The 12242-nt window shown below is 58.7% G+C and overlaps 1 protein-coding gene across 2 annotated transcripts; it reads left to right on the top strand.

The window, feature by feature from the left end:
* Nucleotides 1-1621: 1621 nt before the first annotated feature.
* UNC93B1 (unc-93 homolog B1, TLR signaling regulator) lies at nt 1622-11938 on the top strand. 2 transcript variants are annotated; one of them, XM_021685138.2, is made up of 11 exons: nt 1622-1814; nt 1993-2134; nt 2665-2818; nt 5508-5669; nt 5883-6015; nt 6321-6438; nt 7023-7147; nt 7675-7857; nt 8289-8562; nt 10280-10398; nt 11166-11938. In XM_021685138.2, exons 1-11 carry the CDS (start codon nt 1719-1721, stop codon nt 11499-11501), a joined length of 1842 nt encoding a protein of 613 aa, XP_021540813.1. In that variant the 5' UTR covers nt 1622-1718; the 3' UTR covers nt 11502-11938. The 2 variants fall into 2 exon arrangements, with proteins under 2 accessions (XP_021540813.1, XP_021540814.1); XM_021685139.2 differs by having other exon boundaries at nt 6345-6438.
* Nucleotides 11939-12242: the final 304 nt, after the last annotated feature.

The following is a 12242-nucleotide window of genomic DNA, read 5'->3' on the forward strand; positions in this document are numbered from 1 at the left end:
GCAGTAACATGGGAGTGCAGATATATTTTTGATAACCCGTTTTCATTTCCTTTGGATATAAGGGATTGCTAGATCATATGGTAGTTCTATTGTGAGCTTTCGGAGGAACTCCAGACCATTCTCCAAAATGGCTGGACCAGTTTACCATTCTACCAACAGTGCACAAGAGTCCCTTTTTCTCTACATCCTCACCAACACTTGTTATTCCTCGTCTTCTTGATTGATAGCCATTTTTATAGGTGTGGTTTTGATTTGTTTTTCTCTGATTAGTGGCACCCTTTCATGGATCTGTTGGCCATTGGGATGTCTTCTTTGGAAAAAAATGTCTAATTCTTCTGCCCATTTTAAAATCAGAGCGTTTGGTTTTTTTGCTGTTGAGTTGTATGAATTCTTTATAAATTTTGGAACCCCTTACCTGATATGTAGTTTGCAAATATTCTCTCCCATTCTGTAGATTGCCTTTTTTAAAAAAAATTTTATTTATTTATTTGACAGAGAGAGACACAGCGAGAGAGAGAGCGAGCACAAGTAGGGGGAGTAGGAGAGGGAGAAGCAGGCTCCCCGCTGAGCAGGGAGCCCGATGTGGGGCTTGATCCCTGGACCCTGGGACCATGACCTGAGCTGAAGGCAGATGCTTAACAACTGAGCCACCCAGGCGCCCCTGTAGATTGCCTTTTATTTTAATGGTTTCTTTTGCAGTGCAGAAGCTTTTAAGTTTGATGTAGTTCCACCTGTTGATTTTTTTTTCTTGTGTTCATGCTTTTGGTGTTATATCCGAAGACTCTTTCCAAGACCAATGCCAAGGAGCTTCTCCCGTTTTCTTCTAGGAGTTTTATGGATTCAGGTCTTATGTTTAAGCCTTTGATCCATTTCAAATTAAATTTTGTGAGGGTATAAATGGGGGGTCCAATTTCATTTTTCTGCGTGTGGTTATTCAGGTTTCCCAACACCATTTGTTGAAGAGTCTGACCTGGGAACTGTATATTTTTAAAAGCATCCGCAGTGTTTCCAACCAGGGTGATAGCCAATGCTGGGGAGCCTCAGCTCCTGCAAGGCAAGAACTTCGTGGACTCGCTGCAGCCCAGACCCAGCGGGGAGGCTCTGGACCCGGAGGTCGGAGGTCGACCCACTGGAGTCCTCAGCCTCCCACCGCCCCTGCCAGAACTCCCACCTGTAGATGCCAAACTGAAACTGGAGGGCGCGCGGGCGGTGGGCACGGGCTGTCAAGTCCCGTGCCGTGGGAGCCCGCGGTGGGGCTACTATGGGGGCTCTTTGCTGACCTGCAAACACGCCGCATGGGGCTGGAGGTGGGGCCAGGGATGACAGTGGTAGCACTGCGGGGACCCTATTATGGGCCTGGCCTTTGTCTAAGGCTCTGCATTCATTTAGTAATCCGGCACCAGCCCCGGGAAGCAGTGCTGAGTGAGAAAACTGAGGCACAGAGAGGTGGAGTGAATTCCCAAAGTCGCAAAGCCAGGAAGCGGCTGCGTGAAGATTCGAACTCACGTCTCGGGTCCCTGAGGCCGGGTCCGGGCGGCACCGGGCCACGCGGCCACGCCCCCCACCCCCGCGCGCGCCCGGACGCCCTGGACACGCCCCTCGCGAGGGGGCGGCCCGCGGGGCGGGGCGGGGGCAGGTCCCGGCCGCCGGGAGGAAGTGCCCCGCGGGCTGCTCACACGCGGGGCGGCCGCCGCCAGTGCTCCCGCGGGGGTCGGGCCATGGAGGCGGTGCCGCCGCTCTACCGGGTGGCGGGGACCGCGGGGCCGCAGGGAGATGAGGATCGGCTCGGGGTCCCCGACGGGCCCGGGGCTCCGGTGAGCGGGGACGGGTCTGTGAAGGGGTGCGAGGACGCGGAGGGAGGGGGCCTCCCCGGCGGGGGTGCGAGGCAGCCCCGGGGCTGGGCCGGGGCGGTGGCGGGGGGAGGACCCGGGGCCTCCCGGGCGGGACTGCGATGGCCGCTGCCCGGGTGCGAGCGCCGTGCGTGCCCCGCAGCTGGACGAGCTGGTGGACGCGTACCCCAACTACAACGAGGAGGAGGAGGAGCGCCGCTACTACCGCCGCAAGCGCCTCGGCGTGCTCAAGAACGTGCTGGCGGCCAGCGCGGGCGGCACGCTCACCTACGGCGTCTACCTGGGTAGGCGGCCCCGCGGGCTCCCGCGCCAGGGGCCACGGCTCCCCGCCGCGGCCGCGCTTCCCAGCCCCGGTCAGGGAAGGAGAAACCTTAGGGGCCGGTTGGCCTCCCTTCCTCTTTCACTTCCCCAAAGGCCGCCTCGCAGCGGCAGCTGTGGCCCCGCCACACGGAGGTGGGGTCCCCGTGCCGCGTCCCTGGTTCGCAGCCAGAGCCCTCGTGAGCGTGTGGGCAGGACTGGGCGCCCTGGGCAGGTGTGCGGCCTTCCAGATCTGGAGCGCTGCCCGTGAGGGAGAATGAGAGAGAGAGAGAGAGAGAGAAAGAGAGAGGATGTGGGGGGGTGGGGCGGGGTTCTGGATTCACTGGCTGTCAGGACGCTTGGCCCAGTCCCGGCAGCCCTCTCTGTCCTCATGGGCGTTGGAATCGGGGACTCCTTTGGCGACCGGAGCTCCCTTCAAGCTCGTGGCTAGCCTCCGTTCTGTCGTTCTGTCGCCGCCTGAGTTAGGCTGCCCCCGTCATGCCCTCCCTATTCCCAGGCCTCCTGCAGATGCAGCTGATCCTGCACTACGATGAGACCTACCGCGAGGTGAAGTATGGCAACATGGGGCTGCCCGACATTGACAGCAAGATGCTGATGGGCATCAACGTGACGCCCATCGCTGCTTTGCTCTACACACCTGTGCTCATCAGGTGCGCTGCTGCTGTCCCCAGCAGGGCTGGGCCGTCACCCAGATGTTGAAGGGGTGCAAGGGCTGTTGGCCCATGGTGTTCTTGGGGGCAGGGAGCTGGGGAGAGGCCTTGCCTACCTGGAGGGGTGAGAGAGAAGGAGAGAACCTGGGTTTGGGGAAGGAAGCAGGAGCTTCACCGGAGGGCACATTTGACACCACAGAAGTTCACTCCGGCTCCTTCCCTCAGCTTGCCTCACGTGGCATTGACTGCTTTGCCCCCTCCTCCGTGGCCTGGAGCTACAGTGAGTGACCTTTCGGCTCAGGGCTGTGGAATCTCTGGAGAGAATATGATCAGCCAACAAGGCCCAGGCACCAAGCCTGGCCTCACCAGCTGTGGTCAGCGTTGAGGGACATTTCTCACTGAAAAGGCAGGGCTGGGTGCCCCAGAGGGTTTACCCTGGACCGGAGCCTTGGAGGCATCTGGTCCAGCCTCCTGACCGGTGCAAAACTGCCCCCCACAAACACCCTCCCCACCAGGAGGTAGGTCTCTGCTCAGACGAGACCCAGAGACTAGCAGACAAGTTAGACGGGTTTTAGTTTCTCTATCTTAAACCAAAAACCAAACAAACAAGAAACAAACAAATCCTCCAAACCCAAAAAACTCAAAACTCCTTTAACATAATTGTATAAACAGCATTAGAATCACAACTAGAGGGCGCCTGGGTGGCTCAGTCATTAAGCATCTGCCTTCGGCTCAGGTCATGATCCCAGGGTCCTGGGATCGAGTCCCACATCGGGCTCCCTGCTCGGCAGGAAGCCTGCTTCTCCCTCTCCCACTCCCCCTGCTTGTGTTCCTGCTCTCGCTATCTCTCTCTCTGTCAAATAAATAAATAAAATCTTTAAAAAAAAAAGAATCACAACTAGAATCAGAAAAAAGAAAATCCTTCCCAAGCCCGCCAGTAAATCAGCTGTTTTGTTGTCCCCCCAGCACAGATGGGTAACGTTTATGTCCTTGTCACCAGAGCATGTGCAACATTCACTTTTACTTTCTTTCCTTTCACGACACACATCTTGGCCTGCTCCTCCATCTTCACGCTGAGGACTTTATGAGGGTAGCACCCTCTGCAGAGATGGGGGCACCCAACCGTGCCTCAGAGTTGGACATTCAGCTCCCTCTCCTTTTTGCACGTTCACTTTGTATTTGTAGCTCTTTCTTCTTTTTTTAAAAAAATATTTATTTATTTGAGAGAGAGAGAGCATGAGCATGGGGAGAGATAGAGGGAGGGGGAAAGGGAGAAGCAGACTCCCCACTAAGTGCCCAGTGGGACGCGGGGCTCGATCCCAGGACCCTGAGATCATGAACCGAATCGAAGTCAGATGCTTAACTGACTGAGCCACCCAGGTGCCCCTAGCTCTTTCCTTCTTAAAAAAAAAAAAAAAATTGCAATGATGAATTTCTAGCAGTGGCCTTAGCAGAGTAGAGGTATATGAAAGGTTTTTTGGCTCTTAAGACATATCACTATTGATAATAATAGCTAACTCTTATTTTGTTTCCCATGTGCCGGGCACTTTGTAAATGCTACCTCATTTCCTACAATCCGAGGTTGGTGCTCTAATAGACACGGAGAAGCTGAGACATTCAGCAGCTTGCCCAGGTCCCACAGGCAGCTCCTGGCAGTCTGAAAGTTTGAGTCCCCCACCCCAAGCTTGCCCCTTGCCCAAACTACCGGGCTAATTTTCTAAAGGGCTATGCCAGTCTGCATGACCATGGGCCATGTGCATCATTTTTTAAACCACAGCCTCACCAGCAGTGAGTGTTAGTATTTTTACTTTTTGCTTGTTTCCTCCATCAAAATGTATAGTACATTTTTTGTGGCTTGTCCTCCCCCAAATAGATCAGAGTAGGCTGCCTATTTATTACATGGCAAAATATGGATAATAAAAGAACGAGGGCCCCCTGTAATAGAAGAGAAAGTAATTTTATCGGAAAATTAGGGTCATTTGGCTTTGAGCTTCCTGGAAACCAAGGCAAAGTAAGGAACTAATAAGCACAAATACTCAAAACACCCCAAAGTTCCTGGTAGTAGTTTTTAGTCTGTCGAAACTCCATGCCCTGAATGGGCCCTTAGCCAGTCACTGATCAGCCACCTTTAAACACAGTGTGACATTTCCTCGGAGTCAGCAAGGCTGTTGTCCTAGGAGCTAGTGGGGAAGAAACTTCCCGCGTGAGCACAGTGGGACTGCGAGAGCGATGGGCAGGGAGGAAGAGATACTGGCCCTGTCTCCGACCCTCCAGTTTGGGCTGTGTTCCCCAGGCGCCCTGAAGTCCCAACACATGAGATTAGATGGAAGAGGGGGATTGGCCAGTCAGCCCAGAACACAAATGAGGGCTGGATGTGCCCATAGACCACTGACTCATCACCCTCCCCCATATCCCCTCTTCCTTGAAACAGCCCTGAGAGGCTATGGTTTGGGCTCTGTGGCCACATTAAGCTGTGAAACTGAAGCATGTAGACACAGGGCTCCCCTGAGACCACCAGCAAGGCCATATCTCTGCTACTCCATCTTAGAGCCCCTGACCCCAAGGCCAGGGATTGCTCCCCACCTCACACCACCTCATGAGCTGGGACCTGGAGCTGGGGCCACCCTGGCTTCAGGCCACAGCAGTCTGGGTAGGCTCGTGGTGCCAGCGTCCCTCCCACTGCCCACAGGTTTTTTGGCACCAAGTGGATGATGTTCCTGGCTGTGGGCATCTATGCCCTCTTTGTCTCCACCAACTACTGGGAGCGCTACTACACACTCGTGCCCTCAGCCGTGGCCCTGGGCATGGCCATTGTGCCTCTATGGGCCTCCATGGGCAACTACATCACCAGGTGAGCCTGGTGGGCATCAAGGCGGGAGGCTGGAGACCTGGCTGAGTCTCTGCTGCATTGCCAACCTTAGTTGGGGGAACTTGGGCAGCGCTTTCTGCCTTTCGGGCCTCAGTTTCCCCATCCATGAGACATAGCCCGTAGCCCTGGGTGCAGGAAGCAGAGACATCTGGTAGAGGTCAGACTGGGGGAAGCTTTCTCTCCTTTGTGGTCCAGGATGGCTCAAAAGTACTATGAGTACTCCCACTATAAGGAGCGGGATGAGCAGAGCCCCCAGCAACGCCCGCCACGGGGCTCCCACGCGCCATATCTCCTGGTCTTCCAAGCGATCTTCTATAGCTTCTTCCATGTGAGTACCACCTATGGGGCCATTGGGGGAGGGTATTCCAGGCCCAGAACCCACACATTGGAGCCCATCCCACAGTCTTTTCATCCCTCTCGTCCCACTGCCCTTTCTTGAGCCCAACCTCTGCTTATTTACCTCTAGTGACTGAGACCTCATCCCCTCCCTGTGCAGGAGAAAGTCCTCCTGCACTGGGCATTCCCTCCTGCCACGAGGCTGCCCCCAGAGTTGGGAGGGCTCCTGTTCTGCCAAGGCTGTGCCCAGACCCCTTCCAGATCATGCCTGTGCCCCCTGTCTGGTTCTGAGCCCAGCCCAAGCTGCCCTCCTGCCCACAGCTGAGCTTCGCCTGTGCCCAGCTGCCCATGATCTACTTCCTGAACCACTACCTGTATGACCTGAACCACACACTCTACAACGTGCAGAGCTGCGGTTAGTCCTCATGGGGTGGGGCCCCCAAGACCTGCTCACCTCCCCCATTGAGTCATCCAGCGGACACTGGGCTCTTGAGAGTGCCCAGAGAGGATGCCCTTGCCCACAGGTTCAGGGCTGAGAACCTAGTGGGCAAGGCATAGGGCCCTGTAGGAGTATGCAGTTAGGACATCGGACCCAGCCTCATGGGGACAGGGTGCATCAGGGAAGGCTGCCTGGAAGAGATGCCATCTGGGCTGAGGCTTCTGGGGGCTATCTCTCAGGGCCACACATACCCTCAGAGCTCAATCACTGCAGGGTGAATGTTTGGGGTTGGGGGGTGGACTGGCACCCCCACTGCCCCATCCAGCCTCCAGGCACTAGAGCAGCAAGGGGCGGGGGGGCGAGGCGCTCCTCCCTTTGCTGCTCGTCCAGGCCCAGTGGCCCTCACCTCCCAACTGCTTCCCAAATGAACCCTGCCTTTGCAAGCACTGCCCTCGCCCACCACCTCTAACCCTCCCCTCCACCGGCCCACCTTGCTCCATTTCTTTGTGGTTGAGTTTACAGTGTGCTCTATTCCCCATCCCCCACCCGCCTCTCTCCAGGTACTAACAGCCAGGGCATCCTCATTGGCTTCAACAAGACCGTTCTGCGGACGTTACCACGGAGCAGAAACCTCATTGTGGTGGAGAGCGTGCTCATGGCGGTGGCCTTCCTGGCCATGCTGCTGGTGCGGCCCAGGATGGGGTGGGGCAGAGTCAAAGAAGTCTGGGGACCGAGACGTGGAGCAAGGGGTGCGATCTGGGCGCATTGCTGGCAGCCTGGGCAAGGTTATGGCTTGAAGTCCTGGTCTGAGCTGGGAGCCAGGGCTGAGTCCTGGGGAGGGGTCCTGAACCTAGTGGTCAGGCTAGAGGCTCGGGCCTGAACCTGGAGTTGGAATCCCAGAGGCCAAGGGGAAGGGAGCCAAGCCTGGTCCGGGGTGGAGCTGGAGACAGGGTCTGAGAGGACTGGGCTGGGGGCGGAACCCGAGAAGCAGAATTAAGGTGTTGGGGGCCTGGGCGTGGCCTCCTCTTGGAGGCGGAGCTGGGAAGCTAGGCCGAGATCTGTGAGTGCGTCTGGGGGCGGGGCCGGGGCTGGGAGGCGGGACCCAGGGCTGTGGGTGTGTCCAGGGCGGGGCCTGGGGCGAGGGGGCCCGGCCACCCTGCCTGCCCGGCCACCCTGCCTCCCCGTCCACCCGCTCAGCTCGTGGGTCCGCAGGTGCTGGGCCTGTGCGGCGCCGCCTACCGGCCCACTGAGGAGATCGACCTGCGCAGCGTGGGCTGGGGCAACATCTTCCAGCTGCCCTTCAAGCACGTGCGCGACTTCCGCCTGCGGCACCTCGTGCCCTTCTTCATCTACAGCGGCTTCGAGGTGCTCTTTGCCTGCACTGGTCTCGCCCTGGTAAGGACAGCCTGCATAGCGTACAATACAGGACTTGCGGTTACGTTTGTATTTGGGATAAAAGATGAATAGGTTTTGAACACATGTGTAAGTATGTACAAGTGTGTCCCAGATAGTCGCCTCCCCCTTTCTTCTCTTTCCTGGCTTCCCCCACTCCTCCTCTGCCTTAGGCAACTTATTTTAAGCTCTCTGCGCCTCAGTTTCCTTCCCTGTGAAGCGATGCCAACAACGATGCTTACTCTCGGAGGTGTTACACCGCCGGGATGGGATAACACCCATAAAGCGTGAGGTTCCAGGCGGGGTGCAGCCTTGGTATCTGGGGACACTGTCCAAGCCTCTTCTCCCGTCTGTGCCCTCAGAACCTTCCCATGACCCTTAGAGGACAGCCTGGGCCAGCTGACCTCTAACACTCACCCTCGTCCCCCCCGCAGGGCTATGGTGTGTGCTCGGTGGGGCTCGAACGCCTGGCCTATATCCTCGTGGCTTACAGCCTGGGCGCCTCGGCCTCCTCGGTCCTGGGCCTCCTGGGGCTGTGGCTGCCCCGCGCGGTGCCCCTGGTGGCTGGGGCCGGACTGCACCTGCTCCTCACTCTCGGCCTCTTTTTCTGGGCCCCCGCACCTCGGGTCCTGCAACACATTTGGATCCTCTACGTAGCAGCTGTCCTCTGGGGTGTGGGCAGTGCCCTCAATAAGACCGGCCTCAGCAGTGAGTATAGCCGTGGGCGCCGGGATGGCAGGGGACCCTGTGGCTACCCTGGGGTGGTGGGGGAGGAGCACAGACATCCCAGGGACAGACATGGGATCCCATGGCTACCCTGGAGGTCTGTTATGGTGGAGGTAGACACTCACTGACTAAGCCACCCAGGTGCCCCCAGATAGGGCCTTTCTATGGGAAAGAGCTGGGAGCAGGCATGAAGCCCCAACAGTAGTCTGCAGAGTGGCAGGGTGCACGTCCTGAGTCTGGGCTGCTGGGGCAGGGGCATTGGGAAGTAGAGCCCTGTTTGCAGAAAGGAGGGGGTGGGTCAGAGTTCAGCGGTGTGATGTGCTCTGCCCACAGGTGGGCACATGCCAGGGACACACAGCTGGTACACGCAGGTGCAGCTCTTTGGGTCTTCCACATCAGCGTCTGTTCTGATGGGCCAGTGCTGTTAACAGTTTTGAACGTCACCCCTGGAGGTGTGATGTGGTGGAGGGCAGGGGCTGGCTCAGGAGACCCCATCAGACCCCCGTCGGAGAGTCAGCCGTCTGTACTTGTCATCAGGCATGGAGCCCCACACGCCAGGCTACACTCTCTTTGCTGCTCTTCAGAGGCAGCCAGCTCTGGGTAGCATCCAGCCTGGGTAGCTCAGGTCCACGACAAGTCTGGACTTGGGCCTGGACCTGGCATCCCCTTCTGCCTGCCCAGTTCTGCTTCCTGCCTCCCCCTTGTGAACCCTGGGGGCTCCCTGTCCCTTCCCAGCAGCCCCAAGGGGTATAGTCACACTGCAAGGCCTTAGGGCAAGGATGTTAATGTCCCGAGTGAGGAGGCAATTTGCCAGGTGCTGTCTGGGCTTTGCATTAAAACCTCAGAACACAACATATAATACGTGTCATCTCATTTTACAGGCAGGAAAACCGGCCATGGAGTTAACTTTTTTTTTTTTTAAGATTATTTATTTATTTGAGAGAGAAAATGAGATAGAGCATGAGAGGGGGGAGGGTCAGAGGGAGAAGCAGACTCCCCGCCCAGCAGGGAGCCCGATGCGGGACTTGATCCCGGGACTCCAGGATCATGACCCGAGCCGAAGGCAGTCGCTTAACCAACTGAGCCACCCAGGCGCCCGCCATGGAGTTAACTTACCCTGAGTCAACCCTAGAGCCAACATTTGAATCCTCATCTCTGTACTAATTCTCTGCACTTTACAGTCCTAAGACTAAACTCTGTGTCTCTGGACTCCCTGTCCACTCTTTGTTCCCACCCCAGGGAGGATTCCTTGAGAAATAGTTCAAACCTCCCAACTTCAGATCTGACTTGCAGAAAGCTTGTTGCTGCAAGCAGTTTGCCCTCCCTGAGCCCTGGGTGAGGAGAAACAGCCTCCGAAGGCCTGGCATTATGCCCCTGCGGTCCGAGAGAGGACAGGAGATGAGTGCACATAGAGTTTCCACTCTTGAGGCTGCACGTGTTTTCTAGAGAGAGGCCCAACTGTACCCCCACAGCTAGGTTCCTGTTCCTGCCTCTGCTCGGCTCCCCAGGCCACATGACAACCAGGGTTTCTACCAGGGGGCAGGCCGGGACCTGTTCACAAGGGCTTCCTAGGCATGCCAAGGCCAAGGGCTGAGACTAGCCCAATGCTGGGCCTAGGGTGGGTGCCAGGTGGGAGATCAGCCCCTCTGGGCCCCCGATGACGCCTCTCCCCTTCCTGCCCTGTCCTGCCCGCCTGCAGCACTCTTGGGAATCTTATACGAGGACAAAGAAAGGCAAGACTTCATTTTCACCATCTACCACTGGTGGCAGGCCGTGGCCATCTTCACTGTGTACCTGGGCTCAAGCCTGCCCATGAAGGTGAGCCTGAGCGTGGTGGGAGGAGGGTCTCGGAGGCGTTAGGCACCCCACCTGCCAGCCCCTAGGCCACAGATACTTTCTGAGAGCCCACCGTAGCCTCACAGCCCCGGAAAGGTACCACTCCCTGAGGGCTGAGTCCTAGGTCAGGCCCACTGAGTGGCCCCAAACCCAGGACCTGCTTTCCGCCTCACTGCCACGGTCCTCAGTTTACCCAGCCCTGAAGGGGTTCAAGTTTTCTCTTTCCTGGTGGGTGCCTCCCAGCCACCTTGCAGGTCGTTTGATGACCTGTTCACCAGATGTCAGCTCTGAGCTGTCCCTTCCTGGCCGGCAGGGAGCAGGCTTCCTCGTTCTCTGCTCCCACCTACTGGTGGGTCAGTTTAGCAGGTCCCCACCAACATTTGAAAAAACGAAATAGAGGAGAGCAGGGAATATGGTGCTTATATGTGTGTATGTATTGTTATGATGGGGAATTCTATTTGGCTGTGGGTTACGGTCAAAATCCTCGGAAAGGCATTTCTTATGGTCCCTGCGTGTCAGGGACACAGTGGTTTTAGCCCCAGTGAAGGGCGGAGCTGGGCTTTGAGCCTTACCGGTGCGGCGGATGCGGAGGGTGCGGAGGGTGCGGAGGGTGCTGAGCTGTCGGGACAGAAGAGGAGCTGCACGGGGAGGTGCGGGACACGAGTGGGCCTGTCCGCCAGGGGCCGGCCCGGAAAGGCGCGGGCTCGATGGCCCGCGCGGGTCGCCTGCATCCCGGTCCGTGCCCGTAGGCCAAGCTGGTGGTGCTGCTGCTGACGCTGGTGGCGGCCGCGGCCTCGTACCTGTGGATGGAGCAGAAGCTGCAGCGGGGCGTGGTCCCGCGCCAGCCCCGCATCCCGCGGCCGCAGCACAAGGTGCGCGGCTACCGCTACCTGGAGGAGGACAACTCCGACGAGAGCGACGCGGAGGGCGAGCACGGCGGCGGCGGCGGCGGCGGCCCGGCGGACGGCGTGGAGGAGGAGGCGCCGCCCGCGGGACCCCGGCCCGGCCCCGAGGCAGCCGGCCTCTGCCGCCGGCCCTGCCCCTACGAACAGGCCCTGGGAGGCGACGGGCCCGAGGAGCAGTGAGGGGCCCAGCCTGCTCGCCGTCCTCGGTTTACCGCGTCTCGGGGGGGGGGGGGGGGGGGGGCGCTGTGACTCCGCCATCTTCAGGAAGGACCTTCCCCCCGGACCGCAGGTTCCAGAATGTCTCGCGGGAGCGGCCCCGCAGCCCCGCGGCCCCTCCTACGCGGTGTGGAGCTTTCAGACCCCTGGGCCCGGCCCAGGGGCCAGACGCAGCACAGCTGACTCTCCCCCGCTCCGGGGCCACTCTCCACGACCCCTGCCCAGGTCGGAGAGGGAACGGGGTCCTCCTGCCGCAGCTCCCCCGGCCAGTCCCAACCCAGCGCAGCTCTCCGCGACCGGCCTCGGCAGGGTGTGTCGCGCGCTTTGCACATCCTATCCCCGCGGTCCGTCAAGGGGCACGACTTTTTATAGAAAATGAGAAATAAAGAGGTTTTGTATTATCCCGACTGGGAAGTGTCAGTCTGTGGGGGTAAGGAGCGCCCCGGATGTGCGCCCGCTGACCTGCTGGGCCACTGATTTTGGACCCCTGGACCCCCGCTGAGGGGGAGGATCCCCTAAGCCCCGCCCACCGGGCCGCCCCCTCCTGGAAGCCCCGCCCCCACCCCACCCCTGCTTGTTTTTGCCAGTGCCACCCCCATCCCCCCGGGACACAAGCCCCTGGGTTGACCTGCAGGGGCCGCAGCGGAGAGTGTGAGGGGGCTGCCTGTTCGGTATTTCTTTTAGCCGAGGAGCACTGTGGAAAAT

Source organism: Neomonachus schauinslandi, chromosome 11 (genome assembly GCF_002201575.2).
Source record: "Neomonachus schauinslandi chromosome 11, ASM220157v2, whole genome shotgun sequence".
Taxonomy (NCBI): Eukaryota; Metazoa; Chordata; class Mammalia; order Carnivora; family Phocidae; genus Neomonachus; species Neomonachus schauinslandi.

Bases quoted from the DNA above. Each gene is read 5' to 3' on its own strand.
- UNC93B1 (XM_021685138.2), top strand. From the start codon at position 1,719: ATGGAGGCGGTGCCGCCGCTCTACCGGGTGGCGGGGACCGCGGGGCCG. The intron at 7,858-8,288 runs GTAAGGACAGCC...TCCCCCCCGCAG, and splicing joins CCTGCACTGGTCTCGCCCTG to GGCTATGGTGTGTGCTCGGT. The intron at 8,563-10,279 runs GTGAGTATAGCC...GCCCGCCTGCAG, and splicing joins CAATAAGACCGGCCTCAGCA to CACTCTTGGGAATCTTATAC.